This window comes from Giraffa tippelskirchi, chromosome 5 (genome assembly GCF_054371585.1).
Source record: "Giraffa tippelskirchi isolate mGirTip1 chromosome 5, T2T-mGirTip1v1.2.pri, whole genome shotgun sequence".
NCBI lineage: Eukaryota > Metazoa > Chordata > Mammalia > Artiodactyla > Giraffidae > Giraffa > Giraffa tippelskirchi.
In genome coordinates, this window is record NC_137279.1 from 108777078 (window position 1) to 108805020 (window position 27943).

Below are 27943 nucleotides of genomic sequence, written 5' to 3' on the forward strand. Positions count from 1 at the left end.
GAAATATCATTCAGGTTTGGTCCCCCACACTATAACAGATATCTTTTCCCCAGAACTCTTTGGTTTCTTTTCACCAAATCATTAAGCCAATACATTTAACTATAAAAGTTCTAAACTAACTGCTCTAGCCAGTGTTTCCAGGGGCAAGAACACCAAAATTAGAATATAGATTTTATTTTTGTATGCCTTTTTACCCCGTGGTTAAATTTCACTGTGTAAAGTGGGCAGAAAAAATAAAACATCAGCTAAAATCAGGCTGGATTCAAAGTAGCAGCAGAAAGAAATAATTAGTGTAACCAGGACACCTCTGTTCTGTGTGCATGCCCAAAGGTTAGCGCTTTTCAATTTGGCAGCTTCTTGCTGCTTCATACCAAAAGTGTCTATACTCCACACTCTAAATGCCAGGCAACATCTCTCTCAAACTGGCAGTTTAACTATCAGCCCTAACAGAGACTTACTTAGAAGAGATTGGAGCAGACTGCTTATTCTTCTTTGAAGGGAGGGAACTGGATTGTTGTTGTCTGACAACATGGGCAACGCCAACATTAAGGGGCTGAGCAGTGGCCAATGTCACATGGTTCGTCAGCAAGGATGGCTGCTGCATGATAGTGCTGTACTGGTTGCCGTGAGAGTGGGCATTCCTGTATCGACAGAAAGAGAAGCATGAATGCCGAAAACACTCGGAAATTAGGACCAAATAGGTACAAAAAGCAATGAAAACAACCAAATAAGTATGTTTTATTTAAGGCTGGGCACCTGGATTATAAGGCTTTGGGGGTTTTCACTGTATGGTTTCTAATTGTATAAGACTTCCTTTAAATCTGAAGAAATCAACTCCTGAACTTAGAACCTACTGTTTTCCTGTATTCGAAGTTTTCTTGTAACTCCATCTCCTAGCTTGATATGAATTCTTTTCTTCAAGGATTTTACACAGAGATAAATCTTTCCTTTCCTTTATTTTCTTCCTGTCTCACCAAATCTTTAAGTGCCCCTTCCCTAAGGGATCTGCCCTTGTAAATCTCCCAGAGAGGAACACAGGGCACTTGCCTCCAGTCTGTGAGCTGCTGGCCGCTGCCCATGGCCTCTGGGATCACTGCAGTGGGCTGGACAGAGTTGTGTAGAGCTACCCCAGGCAACTGTTGCCAAGTGGAAGGCAGGAGAATTTGTTGGGTTCCTCCAGGCCAAGCCTGCTGTAAGGAAACACACACAAAAAGATCCAGACTTGACTCATTCTTGGTGTTTTCTTTTTTTTTAGATGAAAGAAAAATTCATATCTTAAAAGAAGTTCCTTGTAGATTGTTAACTTGCAGAGATTAAAAAAAAAGGTCAGAGGAGCTCAAGGTTACAAGTCTCATGAACAGGGAAAAAGAATGCACTGCTTTCTCTTGGCCACCTCCATAACCTGACCACCAGGGTATTAAAGAAAGGCAGTTCCCTGTGGTTAAGAGTTTCTACTGCACTGCAGAGTAAAGAGGTATGCTCTTGTTAAACGCTGGAGTAATATTTTTGCAAAGGGTCTAAAAATGTTCCTAGAAAGAGTTAAGACAACTCCCTTGAGATTAAAAATAGGAGTTTAAAAATGTGAGTGCCAATCAGATAAAAGACGTCAGGTCAATTCGACCCATAAAACAAAGAGAAGAATTGTTCCTTTTTAAAAGTGTAGTACTCGGAAAATGGAGCCAGATGAGGATGACCGAAGGCCAAAATCCTTTGGCAAACAAGCTTATGCCAACAAGAGAAAACTAACATCATTTATAGTCATGTGATAGAATTTTCTTTAAGGCAATAAAAAATATTTAAGAAATAGATGCAGAGAGTACCATATTTTGTTTTTAGTAGTTTCCTAAAATATGTGTAATTTGTAGGAACATAACTCGACATAAAAACTAATCAATGAAACAAAATACATTATTTGTAGTTTTTAACAAGCCATCCCACTTGCAATAGATATCAAATATGTTTTCTGTACTTATGAAAATTGTGGCATTTCCTTAAAAAAAGGGAACAGATTTGAAAGTCTGCTTTTTAAACCTGAATTCTACAGTACAATCACCTACAATGCCTGAGTACATATTATTCTGTTTCTTGAATTTCAAACTGCAAGGCCATCAACACACTGTTTTAAAAATATTTCTGCAAGTAACAGATCCACTTGTTACAAATACCGGTTCCAAACAAGAAGCCTTCAAATCAGAGAAACTGCAAACACGTCTGCTACCATAAGCAGAATTCAAAACAAAACAAAACAGAAAATAAGAGAAGTATGTTAAGTCACACCATGCGTCTTTCCATAAGCCAACACCTGCACAAGACAAAGCATGTAGTTTAATACAGAGCAAGAAATAACATTTCAACGTGAGGCAGAAATCTGGCGTTCCAAGCGACGAACTGTTTTGACAGAGGAAGAGCAAAAATATGCAAAGCTTAGCAAATGGCTAGTGCAAACTTAAGAGAAGCAGCAAAGGAGAAGTGTCAACTACCATTCCCAACCTCAAAACTATAGGTGTGCAAGTTAAAACCAGTGGCTTGGATCACTCCAAGTTGGAAATTCATCTGACTCCCTTATACTCAGCATTTATGCTTATGATGGAATTATTTTGGTGGTGAGAGACTTTTAAACTGAAAACCAAACAAACCCCAGCAACCAAAATATGTATTCTAAAAATGTTTTTCACTCATATGAGTCCTTGAGAAACAAGAAATTTAAGGCCACTTTGAAAGATGGGGAAATATCAGGATTCAACAGTTACCAAATAGGTTTTCAAATGTTTATCTGATTTTAATTTTTAAATAATAAAATGCTGGACGTCAAATAAATAATTCTAACCCCCCCCCAAAACCAAAACACATCCAAAAATCACTGTTAGGGTTCCAAATGTTGAAATATACCTCAAAGTTCTATCTGTTTGTTTTCTAATTTCTAAGACCCATACTACTACAGTTAATGCTGTATTTAATAAGTTTTCTCCATGACTTTTGATAACAAAGATATTATTCTTATATGAAGTTTTTCAATCATATTTTCACCTTGGTATAAAGACCTATTTGTAAAATCATTTATTTCCCTATAAATGAGTTTACCTTTGATTTCAACCAACAAATGAAATATGATCTAAAAAGGCTCTAAAGGGAACATGTTTAAATGGAAGATATAAGCTGCCACTGATCATGAGTGGCAAAGAGTTACCTTCATAGGTTCGTGGAGGGAAAGTTAATACCAACTGATGAATAAATTAAGGGAATCTTAAACATTTCTACATGCACAAAACTTTTAGAAGCTTAAAACAGTAGGTAAAGGAAGGAAGCTAACTTGACAAAGAGTTCAAATTTTGGCCATCCAGGTACCTGTAGCAGAGCCAAACTAAAGGCCATCTCCTTCATTCTTAAGGTTCAGAAGGTAAAAGATAGGGGAGAGAACAGATAGCAGTGCTGAAGCTCTTCTGAGGCTACACCAAGAGCTTTCATCACACTAGGTTGGCAAAGAAGAACCAAGGGATCTGACTCTTTCAGAGTCACAATGAATACCAGAGTCAAACACTGAGTGCTTCAGCAAATGTCAGGGAGGAAAACAATGAGACATTAAAGATGTAGCAAGAACACAGCCACAAGATGGCACATGCTTCCATGCCCTCTGCAAAGACTAAGTTAAAAAAATTTTTTTTGAAAAATGAGAAAACCAGAAAAAAAAAGAACAAAAACAAACAGGAAAAATTAAAAATAAGAAAGAAACCAAAGAAACTCCGTTAGTAACACAATCAAGTGAGGGGAATTACCAGTACAGCGGCAGTCTGTTCAACCAGCGCCGGCCGGCCGGCTGCGCAGCTCAGAGTAAAGGGCACCGCATACTGCGGTGTGATGGTGGCTACTTGAGGGTGGAGAGTTGCTACCATTAGTGGTGTACAGCTTCCCTGAAATGTAGATTAGGCAGGTGAGTGAAACAAACACCGAGGCAGGATATCTGGATTCAGAAGGGTTTTCACCCCCCCCTCCCAAGTTATTACCAACAATATGCAGTAGTTTCACATCACTTAAAATTCATGTACCAAACACAACTTTCCCCTCCAACTCCGCACAGCATTGGCCAACTAGGTCAAATGTCAATGGCCTAAAGCAAAAAAGTATATACATAGGAATCCTTCTTGGACCAGATTCAGAGGATCAGAAAACTGAGTTACTAAAAAACTCAGTTAACAACGGAATATATTAAGACTTTCTCCTCTTCCTGCTCACAAAATGAGGGTTTTGGATTTCAGGATTTGCTATGTGTCATGGGCCACAAACATTTACACACAGAATTTAAAATACAGTATCTGTTCCTGTTTACAGGAATATTTCATGAGTTTCTTGATCACCTTAGTTGCATTTTGCATGGCAGGTATAAAGTTTTAAAACTTTCTACAGCCTAGCTAAACACAAGGAATGAAGGGATGTAACACTTGAAGAGATATCCTGATATGATCCAACCTCTCAACTGTGATGAAATTCTCAAAGAGTAAAGGGGACACTAAGACAGCAAAAGGTAAACCTTTTACTTTTAGAGTTCAAGTGTTGTTACATGTTGTACTTTACGAGTATCTAGATAAAAGATTAACTTCATCCCACAAAATTAAATTTATTCAGGGGACGATTTCTCAAAGTCTGGATATTTATGTCTCCAAGTCTAAGGAAGACAATGGCAGAGCTGCAATAGCGTTAGGATTGAGTACATCATTCCATTATAGATGTTCTATTTTAAGTCCACTGAATATGACCAAGAAAGATCTTATGGTCAAAGCAAATTTCATTTTCTAGGACCAAATATCTGATTCTCAACAGTGCTTCAAAGAACTTCAGCACTATTGAGTGTCCAAGCTGCTCTGGCTCTTACCTGTGTGAGAACTCCCGACTGTATCTGTAGTGGCTGAGCAGCTGGTGCCTGGGGGACAATTGGCACTGCATTATCCATCCTCACAGGGAATCCAGAGTGTTTTGTTGTTGCTTGTAGTCCAGCTGTAAAAAGCAACATCACAGTTATATTGCTTTGCTAGGCCTGGGGGTACTACCTGTTTGGGGGCTTTTTGGTTTTTAGCTTTTCAGTTCAAATAATCCACCACCCAGGTTTTCATTCTAGACACTTCAGACAAAGGAGTTTCACCAAAGTCTGAGAAGTTAAGAAAAGGGAGACTTGATTCCCTTCAAGTTAGATCAATAGAAAGATGCTTGATAGGGGGAGGGTCAGTTTCAGGAAATTAAAAAATTTTTTTTATCCAACAAAGCTTAAAACATTACACACATTCCACTCCCATTAACAGTAGAGGCAAAAATAAACAACTTTGCTTAGTAAGTTACATTCACCTTTTAATCCACTACAGACGGAAAAAAACTTGAGCATTTAAAAAAATATAATCTATTAAAAGCAAAGACTTCATAACTTTTGGTTAGATAAGAAACATTATAAAAAGCTCAATAATTTATTTTCTCAAGTCATCTTTTTGTTTAGAATATTTTAAAGGGATGTTTTTACCCAACTCCTCAAAAATATATTACCTAGGTCACAAATTAGTCATATATTTTACCCTTAACCAGTATGTGAACTGAAGGAATTATACCTAGGATAAAAGTATTTTAAAAGTAGACATTGTGGTTTACAGAAACACTTTTCAGTACTTATTTTAGAAATCTGCTCTCATCACTAACAGCTTTCTCTTTTGTAGTTAGTGGAAAGCTAAGAAAATTAAGAACTTTTTGTTGCCTTTAAAACAATGACCATATCTCATTCCTGTTTTACTCATTATCCTCTGGGCACACATGTTGAAGAAATGTTTCCTACAAATCAGGAGTATCTCATTCTTGGGGAAAGGGGGCCTCAAGGTAGTTCCCCCTTTTGCTAAGACTTGAGAAAAGAATCTTCAAAGCTTTCTTTTAAACCTATCCTGTCAAAGCTTTCTATGTAGAGAATTTAAGTATTTATTATGCCTCTAATTCACTAAAGCCTGCATTTTTGTTAAAAGAGTGGATATAGCCATTTTAATTAGAATACTCTGTCAGTGACACTTTCTGGGCTACCACCAACTGGTTTCTCTGAAACTTACTATGGAGGTATCAAATGACCACAACTCATAAACTCTAATATGTTGCTTTCAGCAAGCTAAGTCTTCTAATTTTCCATTTCCTAGTCCAAGTAACTTAGTAACTTAGTCATACAGGAAAACATAATCCAGAAATGTACAAAGTGTAAGAGACTAGTAAAATAAGAATTAGAATACTCTATAATAATAACTTTTTAAAAAGTGTTACTTAATAAAAATAAAAGGGAACAAATCGAGGTATCCAGATTTAAAAAATTACCAGCCATTCTTCCTAAGGCAATGTTATTTAATTAGAAAGCTAGGTAACATCAAAATTTTTGTCTATATCCCCATGGCTTAACTATATTATTATATATATTATATGTATATATAATATAACTACATTATTATAATAGTCCCCTACAAATTGTTAGGAACTGAGGAGACAAAATTTAGAAATGGTCACTACAGAAGCTCATCTTTGTGTCCTAGGATGATGAAATAAAAGAGGACAAAATTACAGAATAATAGTTTCCACTGAGCAAAATGTATATCTATTTTGGTCAACTGGAATACTACAGAAAGTAGTATTTATATACTGAGCCACAAATGTGTCTCTAAGTAAGTATTAGATTGCTATAGTAATTTAGGCTAAGCCACAGCAGTCAAGATAGTTTAAAACTAGCTTTTTCAGGGAAACCCCAAGTGGAAACAAAGAATTAACAAAAGGCAACACTTTGGGAAGGCTCTCCCTGAGCCCTGAACTAAAAGGATTAAAAAGGATTAAAGTTTTATTTTTGTTGTTGAACACAGCCCTTTAAATTAAAACAAAAAACCATGAAAGTATGGAAAGAAGAGTAAAACTACCTAATGATGAGGGTCTATTCTCCTCTAAGTATAGGCATCTTATAAAAGAGAAGATGGTGAAACAAAAGTAAGCAAACCTGTAATAGAGGACTGTTGGGCAGAAACCAGCATATGCCTACGGCTGGCAAATCAACTGACAACTCTCTGTCACTATTTGAGTTTAAATACTGAAAGGTAGAGTAAAGAATAACACAATATATAAACTATGGGCCCCACTGCCTGGGTTCAAACTGTGGTTCTACCACTAACCAGTCATAAAAAAACTGGGCAGATGAAGGAATCACGATCAATTTTCTCATCTACAAATTGGGGATAATGACATTACCCACTTTCAAAGGTTGGTTGTGAGTATGAATTAATACATGTACAGCACTTATAACATTATCTGACATGTAGTAATACATATCAGTTTTCAACACTGTCATCACTTTATTCTAAAACTCACTTTCCTTTGGAAATTTTAAAATTTGCTCCACCTAGCTCCTCAGGTTATTTAGGCTTCCTATATAGGAAAAAATTTTCTAAAGCTATACTTACCTAGTTATACCAAAACCAGTTAAACAACTTTTCCCTTCTACCTCTTCTGTTTACATTTTTCTTTGTTAAAAGAACTAAAAGTTCTTCTGCCTCATCTCTTAAATATCATCTGAGAAGCAGCAGAAAACTTCAGAGTCCCACACCTGAAAACTGTTACAATGAAACTCACTTTGGAAAAGGTGATGGGGAAGGAGATGGCTATTTGCTAAGTAGAAGAATCACTCAACATATGATAACCCAAAGTACAGAATTTACTATGAAGCACACGCAAAAAATAATTTGGTAAATTAGGCTAAATTTGCATTTACGGATTTTGAATCTGCTCCTCCGCTCTCCCTGTGGTTTCTCCCTGGTTTACATCGCTATCGCTCTCCTGTCCTCCTGGTAATCTCTCAGTCTCCCCTAGCCCCTCTTTGCCTTCTGCTTGCTCCGACTCTGTCAGAAACCAAACAAACAAGAGTCCCAGTCAATAAGTAACTGAAGTAAAAAGATAAAAATGCTAACTGCTTCTATGTGAACTGCTATGAGTAGCCTGAATTCAGGTTTATTCCCAGAGGACACTGACACTGACTTTCTAATGGGAAAGTCAAGATGATGTCAGAATATATCCTTAAAATAATTCAACTTTTTAAATTATTTTTTAAATGGTTCATGAGATCAATGAACACTGAACAACAAAGAGAAATGAGGAAGGACGGAAATGCGAAAATCAAAATCTTATTGTAACACATCGGGTGAGAGCAGCTCCCTTCTTCAGCTACTCTGTTCCTGTTAATAGGAGTTTGTAGGAACAATATAATTTATAAGCTGAAGCAGATAATCTTAATGCCTTCCCCACACAAATACCTCAGCTTGTAGAATTTTTCAGTTCAATAATGATCTTTACTTCTGAATATAACTTAAGAGATTTCTATATTCTTAAACATGAGTTTTACATTTTTGAATGACATTACTTTTTCATTTGGAATACTAATTTTACTTTATAATGGAATGATAGAGGAAATATGACTCAGTATACAGCAGTTCTGTTTCAAACAACTTTTTTCAAGATGTATATACTCTGCACATTGAGAAATACATGTTCATGCCAGATACAGGACATTGGTACAAGGTCTCAATGTGCAAGAAAACTGGTATCAGGCAGTTCAAAGAAGGAAACAGTCATTGAACTCCTATGTGTCAGTGAGTAGCATAATTAGACAAGTAACCAGGGTAAAAAAGGTCAGCCTTCTTCAGTTATCTTCGTATCAGAGACTGAGTTTAAATCTATCAAAGATCAAAACTAAGCAACTAGATACCTAATTAGGAGCTGCCTAAAGCAGGTAGGTCTGATATATATAATACAAGAGTTTCCCCACTTACTTTGAAAAGCAGGTGGACATACTATAAATGTTTGTTGGAATGGATCTGTCTGAGTGCAAATCTGGGTGGTTCCAGGCTGCAAGGAAACACCCTGCTGGGCGACACCAGGAACGGGTGCTGCAGATGATGGGTACAAAGCTGACTGGTAGTTTAGCAGGGAGACATCGGAATTAGCCAGAGAAAGAGTAGCAGCTGCTGCAGTAGAACTGGAAGCTAGAACACTGGCCTAAAAATAAAAGGATTACAACTGGTATAAACATTTTCACATACACAGAATCTATCCAGAAAACTAGGAACAAAGTTTTAAAATGTAATGTTGTCTTTGAAATAACTCTCTGCTTAAGAAATTCTTCCTATCTGTAAACTTAAGGTCAATTATAAAATAGGAAAATAAAAAAACCAAGAATAAAAAACAGTTCTGCTCTAGTTGAAGCTATATAAATAAACCCCTACCTCGTCCTTCTTTGCAAAAAGCTACTGGATATGAGATCCCACAGAATTTCATATGCTCTTCCATTTAAAAGGTAGAACTAGCTAAGAAACTACGAAACTTAACATCTTCAGAAACAAACTTAAATGTAAATATCACTGTTTGGCAAATAAATGCAAAATCACTCTTAAAGTTAATTAATGGAATTCATAGAAACAAAGAGTCGATCAGTGGTTGGTGGGCAGGATAGGAGATGGCAAGGGAGGTAGTTAAAGAGTACATGATTCCAGTTTATCAGATAAGTAAATTCTGAGGACCTAATATACAGCATTAAAAAAAAAAATTACTAAAAACACCTTTCTATACATGTAGTGAGAACTATCTAACAAAGACAGAGTCATTTGGCTGAAGTCAGTACATGAACAGCCATAATAACTAAAGAAGCCAGGTTCCACCTATTTGACTATGCTAAGACTATGTTAGCACATGACCAGTAGGTATAATCAGTCTGAAACTTCTTATGAAGCAACCATCAAAGCAAAGACTGGTTTCTTTACCTCACCCTGTACTCTTACTAGGTTTTATCCCACTTAGGTTCTGAGTTTCCAAAATCATTTACTGAATACCTGATTGTGCACTGTATTGAGTTGGTTGCTGAAGCTCATAGTTAGATTTGTGCTTGTATTTGGAGCAACATGCGTGGTGAAGGGACTCTTGATCTGACTCACTGTATCATACATGTGGACCCTCCGTTTGCAGATCTCCATGTTCTGGAAACAAGACTTAACACTGAAAAAGAGATTAAAAATACAATGAAATAAATGCTGTGATTTAAGAAGATAGCAAATAACTCAAGATAAATACAATCGATGTTTTACCCTCCTGAGTACTTTCAGAGTAAATGAACCAAGCATCTTTCAGAGAAAATGAATCAAGCATTTTTATAACCATAAAGAGGAAAAACACACATCTAACTTTTAATCTCATGACTTTTCAATGAGAAGAAAAGCCAACTATGCAAGTACCAAAGCCACTGCTCATGTAATGCTTCCAACAGAGAACCTGTTGAGTGTAACTCAACAGAGAACTACATCATGGCAAAATGCCCCAGACCATACTATACTCACTGATTGCTATGTGGAAAATCCAGAAGGTGAGTCATTGTCACAAACTGGTGGTTAAGAGTCTTCAGAGGAGTAATTCTCTTATCTGCATCAATTGTTAGCATTTTTTTTAACAGATCAATGTATTCTCTTCGATCCGCCTTCTCTGCCAACATATCTGTTCCCTCTAAGTCTGTAGACATGTTCACCTTCCAAGGAAAATTTAGAAATATTACAGCTCATCACTTAACCTTTAATGCTGACATTTAACATCTGTATTGTGTATATATATTTATACATATATAATATTAACATGTATGCTTTACATATATATACAAATATATGTGTATAGATAGATGGATCTCAAGAGAAACACCTGATGAAATTTTTTCACAAATGGAAGCTCTTATACTCAAATATTCACTTTGGTACAGTTCATTGGTAGAATAAAGATAAGCTCTTTTCATTCAAAATCTGTATAAAAGAGGTTAAACAAAAATGACTGTTATTACTTAAATACAAGTTTCTATTGCTGAAAAGATAAAATGAGACAGTATGTGATTAAACACAGTTTGGAATAAAAGCCCTAAATAAACGCAGCTTTTATGCAGGGGCTATTTATTCAGTAGAGAAAATGGATAAGAAAGAAACCTTCATAAATAATATTTCAAAATACTGACATGCATCAAGACTAGTTAAGCAAAAGCAAAGGAGAAATAATTCCAAAAATATCCTTTGCTAGGATTCAAACATTCTTTTAATACATGGCAGAATATTAATGTGTTTATGTAAAAAATGAAAAAAAACACCAGATGATAATAAACTGGATCCATCTTTAATATAACTAATGGAAGTGTATCTATGATTAAGGAGATACACAAATGTCTGACTTTCTGAAACATTCCATACTCACCTGAGCCATATCGTCTAAACAATTAAAAATGTACTTTCGAGCTTCTTTTGACTTGATCCCGGTCTCCAATTCATGTTCTTCAGGTGTCTACAAAATACAGTTTTTAAAAAATTCCATCTTAATGATATTTCCACATTTTATTGTAAATTAAAGCCAGATTACAAAGAAACAAGTATCATCATCTTCCCAACCAGAGGTCACAAACATGAAAGTAATTTATAACCAGGAAGTCTTCCAGTAGAGATGGGACCTTGATACCTGGCCTCCCTTTCAACAGTGATAAAATAAATGTGCAACCAATGATGTAGCACAGTTCCTGAAGAATGTCAGTTAAGAAGAGACATAGCCATTTTTCTCTAAAAGCTACTTTCAAATCAAACAATATTTCAAATGCTAACTATTCAAAAGGTTCAGAGACAGAGAGTACTACTGGATTAATTAAATTACTCACATATGGGTGGTTATAAAATTATGCTCTTGTATCATATTTATTGAGAATTCACTAAAAAAAAAATAACCACTACTAAATCACTCTAGTTCTTCCTATCATTCAATGATAAGTAAGCACTACTCTCCATATCCTCTTCTTGGCTGCTGATTCAAATATATAAAATAATCTCAGCTAACTGTACTGGAATTTAATGTTTTGTTTTTTTTTAACTAAGGATAAGGCACATGAGTACAATGAAATAATTTCTCAAAGTATTTCCTCCTGTAAATATACATTCTCACTGCCCACCCTCCTTTGCCTCAATTTAATAACTAAACTTTGAATTCAAATTGAGATTAAGGAGTACAGGAATGAGTAGTATAGAACAATAAAAGTCAGACCTTAAGTCTCCATAGCGGGTACCCCAAATTAGGATCTCTGTTGAAAAACCTAGTAGTTTTTGTTCCGGCACTGAGAAGATATTCAGCTGGCAGGCCTTGTGTTTGTGAAATGTAACGAATCTGAAATGTCAAAATCATCAAAACATTGATTTGGAGTGAAAAGGTAAATTATTAAAAATTTTCACACTAAAATATTATTAGCTCTAGTCAAAAAAAAAAAAGAGAAAGGTACCACAAAGAAATTAACTACTTGATCAATACAAATGAAATTTATCTGTAAATACATATATTATTCCCAAATATTTATTCAGTAACTTTCTTGTCACTTTACCTGTTTTACAAGGAAAACTCAGTTTTGAAAATTTTTGTGTGATCTTTATTGGTTTCCTGTAGACTTCTGATACAGAGCTCAAAAAAAAAGAGATTTCTAGGACAGAACAGAAAGTTTTCAACAAACTATTTCATGGATTACCAAGGTTATGTTTGTTGATACATTATCAGATTCAAAAGATCAGGAAAAAATTTCCATAAGCTTCTTTCTTCCTTAGCTACCTCTAGCTCTAACTCTAGCTCCAGTCAACAGTCCCTAGTCAATTGTCCCCACTCTAAACTGCCACAGAACTTCTCTCCCATACCATAAAATTAAGCACTTAATTCAGTGCCTCTATTCCCACCTCCATAAGGGGCAGGTACCATGTTCATTCATTCACTATTTATTGAACAACTACTTTGAACTAGGCTAGCAGTTCTCAAAGTGTGGTTGGGGAACACTGAGGGGTCCCCAATATCTATTTAGGAGTGTATGAAATATAAACTATTTTCATAATAGTACTAAGAAGTTATTTGCCTTTTTCATTTCTTTCTCATGCGTATACAGTAGAGAGTTCCAGAAGTGATGTGTGATGATGTCATTGCTCCAATGGCTAATGAGACATGTGCTTACATACTCTTGTGTTTTAAAAGTTTCCCAGTTTTATTGTCCACACTTTCTTGTCTTTACTTTTATTATTGTCTTTACTATTTACTATTATTTACTTGTCTTTACTCTTATTGTCTTTACTTTCACAATTCTCTCTACCCCAAAAGGCAATCTGCTCCTTTCCCATGCGGCTCAGCTGGTAAAGAATCCACCTGCAATGTGGGAGACCTGGGTTTGATCCCTGGTTTGGGAAGATCCCCTGGAGAAGGGAAAGGCTATCCATTCCAGTATTCTGGCCTGGAGAATTCCATGAACTATATAGTCCATGGGGTTGCAAAGAGTCGGACATGACTGAGCGACTTTCACTTAACCAATTGAAAGGAAAATAACACGTAATTTTTTTTTACACTCCCCCCACATCCAGGAGCTTCCCAGTTGGCGCTAGAGGTAAAGAATCCACCTGCCAACACAGGAGACACAAGAAACAACGGTTCTATCCTGGGTTAAGAAGATTCCCTAGAATAGGAAAATGGCAACCCACTCCAGTATTCTTGCCTGGAGAATCTCATGGACAGAGGAGCCTGGTGGGCTACAGTCCATAGGGCAGAAAAGAGTCAGACAAGTGAGTGACTGAGCACACATACTCCATATGAGAATGGCTATATTTAATGATAAGATTAGAAGCTTGTAAGCAAGGATATTTTACTTCTCACTTCTGCTCCCCAAAAACTTCAGTTTTACTTTTTAATACAATATATATTTATAGACATAAGCTATATAAAGAGAGCTGTTTGGGGTCCTCAACGATTTTTTAAGAGTATAAAGCAGAGGTCAGTCTACAGGCCAAACCTGGCCTGCTAGCTATCACAAGACAATTTTAGACAACAGCAGGATATTACCCTGAGTCTGTGGGACATACATAACTAGAAGCCGAAATAAAGCATTAGCAAAACAGAAAAAAAAATTTTTCATTGTGAATAGGAACATTTTAAATGTGAACTTCTTCTGCATACAAAAAGGGTAAAATATTATGTAATATCCAGGATAAAACCTGTACAACTAAATACTATGCAGATATTTTAAATGATAGAAGTAGTATATTTATTGACATTGTAAGAAAGATATTTCATAATATCCTAAATGAAAAAGCAGATTACAAGTTAAATATAACCTCACTTAAATTACACTTCCCTGATTCTAAGAGGCACATTTTTTCACATTAACATCTTTGCAATTAGGATATGTCTTAACAACTGATAGCCACAATAAATCATGGTTTAATTGCAAGCATTCTTTCTTAGAGATACAGAAAAGTAGTGCGTCTCTCAACCAATGGTGTGAATGGTGATTTGATAAACACAGTGTGTATGTTCCTCTATATTCGTTTATATTTGAAACATAACTATATGCAGCATATATTCATTCATTCATTCTTTCAGTAAGTACTTACTGAGCCAGACGATGATTTTTAAAATAAACATGGTTCCTGCTCTCATAGACCTTGCAGTCAAGTGAAGGAAACAGACACTGAATGTGTAATTCAAACTGAACAGGTATCCTAAAGAAAATAAACAGGCTTCTACAGAAGGAACCTGAACAAGACAGAGGACTGGTGAGGAAAAGGTCCTTGAAGAAGTGACACTTCAGCTAATAAATGAGTCAGGACTGACTAAATGAAATAAATGAGTGGTGGAGAAGTATTCCAGACTAAGAGAACAGTATGAATGAGGGCCTGTGCTAGAAGGAAATACTCTTAACCAGTGCTGAAATAATGCTAGCAGGTCTAGAGCAAGAAAAGCAAGAAGTGGTGTGAGAGCAAATCTAGAAATGGAGAGAAGGGGAGAACAACCCATGTAGGGGCTCAGAGGCTATATTAAGAATTTAGCCCTTTATTCTAAGTGACAGGAAACCACTAAAAGAGCAGAGGAGTGGGATCATCAAGTTGGTATTCTGAAAAAAATCACTCCGGAAAAAAGACTGGAGGGAGGCCAGAGTAGATAAAGGGAGGTTGTCTAGTAGCCCATGTAAGTGATAAGAGACAGACTGGACTAAGGTAATAGCAGTAGGAAAAAATGAGTATACTCAAGAGGCATTATGACATAGATGGTCAGGTGATGCATGTGTGTGCATATGCATACATACACTGCAAAACTACATTTTCCTTCACAGAATTTATCTCAATTGTACTATTTAATTATTTGTATAATTATTAACGTCTATTTCCCATCACCAATATATAGGCTACATGAGGGCAAGGACAATATTTTATTCAGTGCTGTATCCCACGTAATCAGAGCATCTGTGATACAAAGTAGGTACTCAATAAATATATAAAGAAAATTAACAATTAAACGTGTAAATAAATATAAAATATACCAAAATGTAACAGGTTACCTTGGAGGGGTAGAACTACTAAAGCATGAAATTTTTGTCTCTTGGCTCACTGCATCTTTCCTAATTTTTCTACAATCATGCACTTAGAAAACTAAAACATTAAAAATTTTTACTAGCTGTTAAAGTAGAATGGGAACTATCATACAGATACTGCTTTTCACATAGCTTAAAATAAAGCAACAACAAGAGCCCCACCTTTATGTAAACAGAAAGTATTACTGTCATTTGTTATTTTAAACAATTGAAATGTATCCAACAAAGTTGATGCTATTAACTAATATCTGGAGAGGGTACACACATTTGACTTTAAGACTCACAAACATTTGCTGTAAAATCTCAACTTTAGCATTTCCAAAAATGCCACAGCTGATATCATACTTAACAATGAAAGACTGCTTTCCCCTTAAAATCAGGAACAAGACAAGAAAATCGACTCTTGCTATTTCTATTCAACACTGTACTGTGTGGTTCAGTGCAAAGCAGTTAGGCAAGGGGAAGAAAAGGAATCCAGATTGGAAAGGAAAATGGAAAATTTATTTGTAGATGACACGATCTTCTAGTTAGAAAACTAGAAGGAATTCATCACAAAAACTATTAGAACTAGAGTCATTAGAAAAAGTTCAAGAAGGGTGCAGAATACAAGATTACAAAATTCACTGCATTTCTATACACGGCCACTGAACAACTGAAAATAAAATTAATAATTCTATTCACTATAGCATCAAAAAAAGAATACTTAGAAGTAAATTTAACAAAAGAAGTAAAAAACTTGAACTCTGAAAATTACAGAACACTGCTAAAGAAAACCTAAATAAATCTGATCATGTTTATGGATCAGAAACCAGTATTGTTAAGATGGTGATACTTCCAAAAGTCATCTATAGATTCAAGCAATCCCTACAAAAAATAAATAAATAACTTTCTTGAGACAAGAACAGAAATATTCACCCTAAAATTCATATTGAATTTCAAGGGACCCTGAATAGCCAGAACAATCTTGAAAAGAACAAAGTTAGAGTATTCACTCATAGCTCAGTCGGTAAAGAATCTGCCTGCAATGCAGGACACCCGGGTTCAATTCCTGGGTCGGGAAGATCCCCTGGAAAAGGAAATGGCAACCCACTCCAGTATTCTTGCCTGGAAAATCCCTTGGACAGAGGAGCCTGGCAGGCTACAGACCATGGGATGGCAAGAGTTGGACACGACTTAGCAACTAAATCAACACCACCAGAGGACTCACAATTACTGTTTTAAAAACTGACTGCCACCAGACAGAGAAAGACAAATACATATGATGTCACTTACATGTGGAATCTAGAATATGACACATATGAGCTTATTTACAAAACAGAAATAGACTCAATGACATAGAAAACAAACTTATGGTTACCAAAGGGGAAAAGGGATGAGAGGGATGAATTAGGAGTTTGGGATTAACAGATATCCAGTACAGGGAACTATATCTATTATCTTGTAATAACCTATAATAGAAAAGAATGTGAAAAAAAAATACACACACACACACACAAGAATCACTCTGCTGTACACTTGAAACTAACACAACATTGTAAATCAACTATACTTCAATTTAAAAAAAAGAAAGAAAGCTGACTACCAAACTACAGTAATCAAAACAGTGTGGTACTGGCATAAGGACAGATATAGGATATATGTCAATGGAAAAGAACCCAACAATTCAGAAATAAATCATTACATTTATTTATAGTCAACTGATTTTTGACAAGAATGCCTAGACAATTCTTGGGGAAAGAAGTCTTTTAGAAAACACTATTGAGATAACAGAAAACCCACATGCAAAAGATTGAAACTGGATACTTTCCTCACCCAATATTCAAAACTTAACTTAAAATGACTTAAAAACCTAAATGTAAGAGCTAAAACTATAAAACTATTCAAAGAAAACATAGGAAAAAAGCTTAATTTGATTTGCCAATGATTTCTTAGATATGATACCACAAGTATAAGCAACAAAAGGAAAAGGAAAGTTAACTTCATCAAAATTTAAAATTTTGGGGTAAACACTATCAACTGAGTGAAAAGACAACCCCATGGAATAGGAGAGTATTTGGAAATCATTTATTTGATAAGGGATTAATAATAAGAATACAGAAAGAACTCCTGTAGCTCAATAACAACAAAAATTCAAAAATGGGCAGTGGATTTGAATAGGCTTCTCCAAAGAAGATATACAGATGCCCAATAAGCACATAAAACAATGCTCATCACCACTAATCATTAGAGAAATACAAATCAAAACCCCAAAGAGATATCACAACATATCCATAAGAATGGTTATTATTTTTTTAAAAAAGAAAGAAAATAGCCAGCCTTGGCAATGATGAAAGATGCAGGGAAACTGGAACTCTTACACATTGCTGGTAGGAATGTAAAATAGTGTAACCACTGTGGAAAGAAGTTTGTTGGTTCCTCAAAAACTTAAACATAGAATTACCATATGACCCAGCAATTCTATTAGGTTGGCCAAAAAGTTCTGTAAGATGTTACGGAAAAACTTGAATGAACTTGTTAGCCAACCCAATACTTTTAGCTTTACACCCAAAAAAAGCCAAAGTGTTAGTCACTCAGTTGTGTCCAACTCTTTGCAACCCCATGGACTATAGCCCACCAGGCTTCTCTGTCCATGGAATTCTCCAGGCAAGAGTACCGGAGTGTGTTGTCATTCCCTTCTCCAGGGATCGAACGTGGGTCTCCTGCATTATAGGCAGATTCTTTATTGCTGAGCCACCAGGGAAGCCCCTTTAATACCCAAAGGAATTGAAAACAGGGACTTAAACATTTGTTTAAGGCAGGAGGAGAAGGGGACAACAGAGGATGAGATGGTTGGTTGGATGGCATCACCGACTTGATGGACATAAGTTTGAGCAAGCTCTGGGAGTTGATGATGGACAGGGAAGCCTGACATAGGGTCCATGGGGTCACAAAGAGTCGGACACAACTGAGCAACTGAACTGAACTGATCCATAGCACCATTATTCATGACAGCCAAAAGGTGGTAACTGAACTGATCCATAGCACCATTATTCATGACAGCCAAAAGGTGGTAACAACCCAAGTGTCCATCAACAGATAAACACATTAAAAATGTGGTATACATATATTAATATATTTATACACAGACACACATATACACACACCCAATGAAACAATAACCAGCCATAAAAAGTAATGAAGTTCTGATACATGCAATAGCATGGGTGAAAAACATCATGCTAAGTAAAAGAAGCCCACCACAAAAGACCACATATTGTATATAACGAATAAAATATACTAGAACGGGCGACTCTAAAGAGACTGAAAGGAGTCCCTAGGGTGGTAGTGGTGGGGCAGTTAGCGGACAATGGGTATTGACTGCTAATAAGTACTGAGTTTCATTTTACTGTCCTGAAAATGTTCCAAACTGATTGTGATGATGGTTCACAACCCTGTGAACACACCAAAGACCACTGCGTTGTACATTTTAAATGGCTGAATTATATGGTATGTGAATTATGCTTCAATAAAGTTGTTTTAAAAAAACCTCAGCTGTAGGAATAAAGATCCTGCCTCATGAATCTTTTTGTATAAGCAAAGATACCTCAAGATAAACTATCCCCAATCCTGCTCTACAACAACAACATCCTATTTATTCATTATTCAGCATGGGAAAAACAACTTTCTCCTACTACCAATAGTTTCAATCTATACACCAGGCAAAAATTCTCAAAACCACCACATCATTTCTTTACATGATAAGCCCCCACTGTACCTTAGCTTCTAGCTCTAATTTTACTTGGTTCCACTTCCTAGGAACATTACAATATAATCTGTTTACTAAGTTTGAAGAGATGCCACAAAACAGCTGGCCTAGGAATGGCACTTTGGAGGCTATAATTGCTTGGAGCAAGGTTTCTTAATCAGGGGGTCCATGAATTTCCTAACTTTGTATATAAGACATTGTGCACATATTTTTCTGAAAAGATTCACACCAGATTCTCAAAAGAGTTTAAAACCCAAAGGGGAGAATTAATGAATTGGTTCAACTAACGGTGGTTTTCCATCATTTAATCTCCCTCACACTTATTTGTGATTGTTAAAATAAGGAAGGTGGCTCCTGTCTGTAAGGTGGATGAAAGACTGAAAAATTAAAAATTCCAAAACTCAACGTAACTGGTTACTTATCAAATGAGCAACTCATTGTTTATGTCAGACTCTGATGACGGGAAAGACTGAAGGCAAAAAGAGGAGGCGGCAGAGGATGAGATGGTTAGACAGCATCACCAACTCAATGGACATGAATTTGAGCAAACAGTGGAGGAGACAATGGAGGACAGAGGAACCTGGCGGGCTAGAGTCCATGGAGTTGCAAAGTGTCGGACAGGACTTAGTGACTGAACAAAAACAAACAACAACAGAGACAAGTCCAAAGAGTCAAATTTTTGGAAATTGGTAAATGCTACATCTACTCTAACATGGATCTAGGTTGAATAAGGGAAAACACTATTTTACTCTTTTTCCTTTTAGAAATTCAAAATAACCATTCATTTCTCAAAAAAAACCAGAAAACAACAAAACAAAAACCTCATGTACCTACTGTGTCCCAGATACAATGTTAGCAGTTGAGGATACACTGGTAGAATCAAGCAATCTCTGCCCTCAAAGAGCTCACAGCACAGTAGTCAGAACTGGCTTTTTGAAAGAACAAGAAATGAGAATTCACAATTTTCTTCCATGGCAAAACTTTTCCCTTTAGGACCAGTTTCTTAGGAAGCCATAGCATATCTTCTAAAGCTTGTCTATTCTGAAACATAGATCATTTATTAAAGTGCCTTTCAACTCTCATGATTTCCCTTCTAAATCCTATGTTACAGAAACCTAATACACATTGCAGCTTCTGGGGTCCAATGTGTTTCAGTATGCAGAGAGTATTATTTTAGTGTGTGTCATGTGTAAAAGGAAATAACACCATTGAATGAGCCAAAGTTCGCTCTTAAAATTTCCTACTTCACATCCTTACACTACTTTCGTATCTTAACTCACAAGACACATTAGCTAACTAAAGTTAAGTCTCACTACAGATCTGGAAAAGTAGCAATCTAAAGTAATACAAATAAAATCCTTTTGAAAAGTAGAGAATTGCAAATATAACTTCAGACTAAAAAGCAGGTAGACAAAATTTCATTCTTTAAAAAATTATTTCTAATTGGATTATTCTTTCCCTGCAATCTAAATACTTCACTAGTACTTCCATTCCTCTAGAATCTTTCACCAGTAACTACTTGCTTCCTATCGCTATCCAAATAAACACTCTTACCTGATCATATTCTGAAGCACCAGGATAAAGAGGCCATCCCAGGAACAGCTCCGCTATCACACAGCCCAATGACCACATATCAATAGCTTCACAAAATGGTAAGCCAAGAATAATTTCAGGGGCTCTAGCAAAAACAAAAATAGCAGATTAAAAAAAAATACACACTATTTTTGGAAACTGTGTTGTTAATATTCGTTTTAGTATCAGTAAAGGTATACTGACTTAATGAAACTAAATACAATCTTGGGTATAAAATCTGTAATTTGAAACTCTTGGCCCTAGATATGTTTCCTGAATTTCAGAAAGGTACTACCCATGTATAAACTACAAACTGCGTAATAATCCCTATAGAGTTCAGGAAGCATCCCATAATCAAACACATTAATATTTCTGCAACAAAACATATGAGTAATCACACTAAGCCAGACAAATACCTTTAATAGCCTTACACTGATTCAAGTCAGGTCTTGCTAATAATAGCTTACATCAAACTTAGAAAAAGATTTAGTTTTGAAAGCTTTCCGAAGTTTGAAAATTTAGCACTTTTTATCCTTAGCACCTTTTTAATTACAGAAAAATCAATTAAGTGGCCTGACCAATAAATACCTCTTTGTGACAGATATGCCTTCTGTAGAGATAATAGTGGTTCATACCCTAGTTCCATTATTTAAAAGCTGTAGGCAATTAATTTCTCTGTATCTCAGGTTCCTCATTCATAAAATGGAGATGAGTACCTACTACATAGGGCTGTGGTAAGGTTTAAATAAATAAGTAAAAAAAAGATGATAATGATGACGATGTTGTTGCTCAAATACTAAAGCTCTTGATCAGGGCCTAGCACACAGTAAGCACTATGTAACTGTTAAATAAAACAATGACTATTATTATTACATCATCATTTTTTTAAAAACTTTGAACCCTCTGTGTGCTTTCAGAAATATTTATTTTGATTAATACTCCAGTGAGAAACCCAACCCTGTTGCTGCTGCTGCTGTTAAGTCACTTCAGTCGTGTCCGACTCTGTGACCCCATAGACGGCAGCCCACCAGGCTCCCCCGTCCCTGGGATTCTCCAGGCAAGGACACTGGAGTGGGTTGCCATTTCCTTCTCCAATGCATGAAAATGAAAAGTGAAAGTGAAGTCGCTTAGTTGTGTCCTACTCGCAACCCCATGGACTGCAGCCTACCAGGCTCCTCTGTCCATGGGATTTTCCAGGCAAGAGTACTGGAGTGGGTTGCCATTGCCTTGTCCGTTTTTTATATATATATGAATACATCCAAGGCAAAGTCCCACTTACAGAGAAGGAAACAGATGCAAATAGATTAAGAAATTTACCCCAAATCATATAATTAGTAAATGGCAGAGCTAGAATTTGAATTCTAGCAGTCTAGCTCTGAAGTTGAGTAAATTGTACTATTACTATCTCTAAGTAAGCTAAAGTTAAATACATACCCTGACGTGAAAAGCCAACTCACTGAAAAAGACCCTGTTGCCAGGAAATATCGAAGGCAAAAAGGGAAGAGGGAAGCCAAGGATGAGATGGTTAGATATCATCACCAACTCAATGGACATGAATTGAGAAAACTCCAGGAGATAGTGAAGGACAGGGAAGCTTGGCATGCTACAGTCCTCGGGGTCACAAAGAGTCAGACATGACTTAGCAACTGAGCGACAACAACAAATACATACCCATCTATATACATCTATTCGGCATTGTGCTATACATGGTGTTTTTCAAACTGTGACAAAGAGATAAATGAATTCAAAAGGGCGATACTAATAATAAATAACACATATGTAGGGCCAAGTGTGTACCATGCACTGTTCTAGGTTCTTTATAAATATGGGGTTCACTTAATCCTGTTTACAACAATCTTATGAAAGTATTATCACTGTTAAGCCCTCAATTACATGATGCACATTTTTTACATTTTAACATCTCTGAAATTGAGACTCTTGAAAACGACAGTATATTTTAGTTTAATAGCAGTGTTTTTACTTTCTTATTAGTACATAAATAATATTTCATCTTATAATCAATGGCACCTTGCCTCTACATTAAAAGTATCATTTCTATTTTAAAGATAAAGAAACTGGACACTGATAGGTTAAGGTGCTTAAGGCTGGCCACCAGGCAGTCTGGATCCAAGATCTGAGCTCTTAAAACACTTTATCATCCCCAAATAATTTCCTCTCCTTCTAGTAAGTCCCAGAATTTGATAAGGACACTCCAGATCCAGACCCCTCATTTAACAGGAGTTAAATGGAAAAGCACAGCTCTCCATTAGGACCCATCTCATAGCTCTCTCCTCGCAAGTGTCCTAAATTTTTACTTTCAGCAGGATGTGTTCATTGTTGGGCTGTGTGTATGTGGGAGAAGGGGGAGGGAGACAAAGATTGAGTGGGGAGGGTATAAAGATATTTCTCTTAATAAGAATATTACCTTCCCAGAGTAATTTTCTAAACAGCCCCTAGAAAACAGGGTAAATTAGAGGACTCCAATAGTGTAAGATCCTGGCCTGCTGGGATTACACTATTTGACCAGAAAGGGCAGAACCACTAATACTATCAGGTTTTGTTCCATTTGATGTGCACTGTGTCTTTTTTAGCCAAAGAAAACAACTTTCAAAAGTGACATTCCTGTTGCAGGTGGCTAGAGCCCCACATTACTGATGGAATTTCAGAGTTCAATTAAATACAACCACTGTGTCATATTTGAGAGCTTTAATAAACTAGAGGGTAAGAGTACCCTGAAACATAAAAGCCTTTCTAAAATTGAAAAAGAACAAAATTTTTACTTTCACTGAGCAGACTCATTAATTTCTAAGTTCATGACAGTGCCAAAAATAGCTGGCAGGGAGAATGCAAATGGCTTTGTGCCAAAATAAAAACTGGGCTTAGAACATTCCTAAACATCAATGGAAGAGCAGCAGATTGATTTTGTCATTCCCACTATACCAGGAAGACATTTCAAAATCTACAAGGTAGGTCATAGGGAGGGGCCAGGCCACCAATAACTTACTTTTTTTAAAGATAGCCGTAACATGTGATAACTGTTAGGCTTCAAAGGCTTAAAATTTTAAGGAAATTAAGAAAAATGCTAATCCCATCCCCCAAACTCCATAAAACAAAAAACCCCTGAAGATTGGCTGGAATCAGTTTTTCCATTTGGTCTTGCTCTGCTTCTAGAGTAACAAAAGCAGCTAAGTATTTTGAGCTAAAGCTCACTCAAAACAGTTAACTCTACCACATCTACTATACAAAAAGGTAAGTATCAAAAGAAAAAATATGAAAGCAGTAAAAATAAAATAAGGCTGCTCAATCTACTGTGGACTTTTCACTATCATTAGAGCCTAAAAATGTTAGACTTATGTAAACTCTAGGAAGCAAAAAGACTGAAGCTATATTTTTTTATTAAAAATCATTTACAGCAGGTTCACCTCTAAAGACAGAATGTTTTAAACTTTGAATTCAGATCAAAATTCTCTGTAATATCCTCATTATGATAACATCTCTCCCCTTGGCCTCTATTATTTCTCAATCTCTCAATATAAACTAGACACTGAAATTCTGGTTCTACCTCATCTAAATAATAAGTTACTCACTCTTCTAGGTTATTATCAGCTCTGATAGTCTAACAACTAGGCAGTAAAAAAGATTACACACAGGAAAAAGAAAAACAAAACTAGTAGCCTTCAGTAGAAAAATGGCATTAATTGTACTTTGGACATAGTGACTCTCTTCTTTGAAGATAAATTTCATCCTTAAAGAACAAATACTAAACAGGCTCTAATTGCTATAACCAGGTGGTAGAAATAGCAATCTTTGCCTTCAGATTTCCCAACTTCAAACTCCTATAAATTGAAAAATTCCACCTAAATCATAAAGCTCTATTTCACTGGAACCCAGAGCAAGCTGAAGTTGGCATAACTTAAGAGCACAAATCATTCTCTGCTCATTTTCACGAACACTCTTGTTTCATCCCACCCATCTCAGAGGCATCAAACCAAATAAGAGATATTATATAAAGTCTAACTTCCTGCATCTGTAGCTTAGGTGTAACTGTGGTTTCAGTGTCAAACAAACTGGAGTGCTTTTTGTCTAGGATAAACTAGACAAAAAGGATACACTGGGAGAAACTAGGATAAAAAAGGATAAACTAGGATACACTGGAAATGAGAAATAGATTTAAGGGACTAGATCTGATAGACAGAGTACCTGATGAACTATGGACGGAGGTTTGTGACACTGTACAGGAGACAGGGAACAAGACCATTCCCATGGAAAAGAAATACAAAAAAGCAAAATGGCTGTCTGAGGAGGCCTTACAAATAGCTGTGAAAAGAAGAGAAGCAAAAAGCAAAGGAGAAAAGGAAAGATATTCCCATTTGAATGCAGAGTTCCAAAGAATAGCAAGGAGAGATAAGAAAGCCTTCCTCAGCGATCAGGGCAAAGAAATAGAGAACAATAGAATGGGAAAGACTAGAGATCACTTCAAGAAAATTAGAGATACCAAGGGAACATTTCATGCAAAGATGGGCTCAATAAAGGACAGAAATGGTATGGACCTAACAGAAGCAGAAGATATTAAGAAGAGGTGGCAAGAATACACAGAAGAACCATACAGAAAAGATCTTCACGACCCAGATAATCACGATGGTGTGATCACTCACCTAGAGTCAGACATTCTGGAATGTGAAGTCAAGTGGACCTTAGGAAGCATCACTATGAACAAAGCTAGTGGAGGTGATGGAATTACAGTTGAGCTATTTCAAATCCTAAAAGATGATGCTGTGAAAGTGCTGCACTCAATACGAGAGCAAATTTGGAAAACTCAGCAGTGGCCATGGGACTGGAAAAGGTCAGTTTTCATTCCAATCCCAAAGAAAGGCAATGCCAAAGAATGCTCAAACCTCCACACAATTGCACTCATCTCACACCCTAGTAAAGTAATGCTCAAAATTCTCCAGGTCAGGCTTCAACAATATATGAACCGTGAACTTCCAGATGTTCAAGCTGGTTTTAGACAAGGCAGAGGAACCAGAGATCAAATTGCCAACATCCACTGGATCATCGAAAAAGCAAGAGAGTTCCAGAAAAACATCTATTTCTGCTTTATTGACTATGCCAAAGCCTTTGACTATGTGGATCACAATAAACTGTGGGAAATTCTGAAAGAGATGGGAATACCAGACCACCTGACCTGCCTCTTGAGAAACCTGTATGCAGGTCAGGAAGCAACAGTTAGAACTGGACATGGAACAACAGACTGGTTCCAAATAGGAAAAGGAGTACATCAAGGCTGTATATTGTCACCCTGCTTATTTAACTTATATGCAGAGTACATCGTGAGAAACGCTGGGCTAGAAGAAGCACAAGCTGGAATCAAGATTGTTGGGAGAAATATCAATAACCTCAGATATGCAGATGACACCACCCTTATGGCAGAAAGTGAAGAACTAAAGAACCTCTTGATGAAAGTGAAAGAGGAGAGTGGAAAAGTTGGCTTAAAGCTCAACATTCAGAAAACAAAGATCATGACATCCGGTCCCATTACTTCATGGCAAATAGATGGAGAAACAGTGGAAACAGTGGCAGACTTTATTTGGGGGGGGCTCCAAAATCACTGCAGATGGTGACTGCAACCATGAAATTAAAAGACGCTTACTCCTTGGAAGGAAAGTTATGACCAACCTAGACAGCATTATTAAAAAGCAAAGACATTACTTTGCCAACAAAGGTCCGTCTACTCAAGGCTATGTATGGTTTTTCCAGTAGTCATGTATGAATGTGAGAGTTGGACTATAAGAAAAGCTGAGCACCAAAGAATTGATGCTTTTAAACTGTGGTGTTGGAGAAGACTCTTGAGAGTCCCTTGGACTGAAAGGAGATCAATACAGTTCATCCTAAAGGAAATCAGTTCTGAATATTCATTGGAAGGGCTGATGTTGAAGCTGAAACTCCAATACTTTGGCCAGCTGATGCGAAGAGCTGACTCATTTGAAAAGATGCTGATGCTGGGAAAGATTGAAGGTAGGAGGACAAGGGGACAACAGAGGATGAAATGGTTGGATGGCATCACCAACTCAATGGGCATGAGTTTGAGTAAACTCTGGGAGTTGGTGATGGACAGCAAGGCCTGGAGTGCCGCAGTCCATGGGGTCACAAAGAGTCAGACACGACTGAGCTGAACTGATCTGAAACTGAAAATATGCTTTCCTTATCTAGACCTTGTCCTTCCATACATAATAAAGTGATCTCAGCTTGAAATAAATGCCAGCTGGCCTGTTCAAAATGGAAAAGCATTGAGCTGTAAGTATGGCAAACCTTTGTGTCTAAAACTCAAGCCCCAAAGACAGCAACTTTTCTTGGAATTAATCTACATTTACATTTACAGTGGGTTAGGAAATAAAGTATTTTCATCCAGCCACGCCTATGGCCAACAGAAACAGCATGGTGGCAAAAACTTATGTCAACAGATAGTATTCTGGCATGTTATCAGCAAGATGAAGCAATGTAAACTAAAAGGGAGGTAAGGGGAAGACTGGCTCTGGAGCCAGAATGCTCCACTAGTCAAAAGGATTACAGAGTTTTCTGAAAAGACAAAAGGGTAAGGATTTAATGGACTCTAATAAAGCAACAATGCAACATGAAGAGGACCACCGTGGATAAAATTAATGACAAAAAAGGAATGTCTGAGCTGCTATTCCCCTTGCCTTAGGTCCACTATCAAGTATTACTGTGATATAAAACTATAAAAAGAACAGATAAAAATAGACAAGGGTGGACTGGAAGACAATGTTGTTGAGATATCAGTACTATACAAGATGATTTGCAGATTCAGTGTGATCCCTATCAAACACCAAGGAGTTTTTTTTCAGAAACAGAAAAATCCATCCTAAAATTCATACGGAATTTCAGGAGACTCCAAATAGCCAAAAGAATCTTGAAAGAAAATAAAACCAGAGGTCTCAAACTTTCTGATTTCAAAACTTATTACAAAGCTACAAGTAATCAAAAAAGCACGGTACTGGCATAAAGACAGACATTTAGAACAATGGAACAGAATAGACAGCCCAGAAATAAACCCTCATATTTATGGTCAAAGGATTCTGACAAGAGTGTCAAGGCCATTCAATGGAGAAAGGACAGTCTTTTCAGTAAATGGTGCTGGAAAAACTGAATAATCACATGCAAAAGAATAAAAC

The 27943-nt window shown here is 36.5% G+C and overlaps 1 protein-coding gene across 29 annotated transcripts in view; it reads right to left on the bottom strand.

Moving 5' to 3' along the window:
- The window catches only part of HIPK1 (homeodomain interacting protein kinase 1), a 52327-nt gene that overhangs the window by 10378 nt on the left and 14006 nt on the right, over positions 1-27943 (bottom strand). For 13 of the 29 annotated variants that reach the window (XM_081493400.1, XM_081493378.1, XM_081493401.1 and 10 more), the window contains exons 3-12: positions 20736-20859; positions 12091-12210; positions 11260-11346; positions 10371-10555; positions 9870-10032; positions 8814-9039; positions 4868-4989; positions 3774-3908; positions 1048-1190; positions 459-641 (exon numbers count right to left, since the gene is read on the bottom strand). In XM_081493400.1, the coding sequence (XP_081349526.1) occupies positions 459-641; positions 1048-1190; positions 3774-3908; positions 4868-4989; positions 8814-9039; positions 9870-10032; positions 10371-10555; positions 11260-11346; positions 12091-12210; positions 20736-20859 (1488 nt within the window). Of the gene's footprint in view, positions 1-458; positions 642-1047; positions 1191-3773; positions 3909-4867; positions 4990-8813; positions 9040-9862; positions 10033-10370; positions 10556-11259; positions 11347-12090; positions 12211-20735; positions 20860-27943 lie in introns of all 29 variants that reach the window. The other 16 variants (XM_081493402.1, XM_081493385.1, XM_081493403.1 and 13 more) reach the window with 5 other exon arrangements.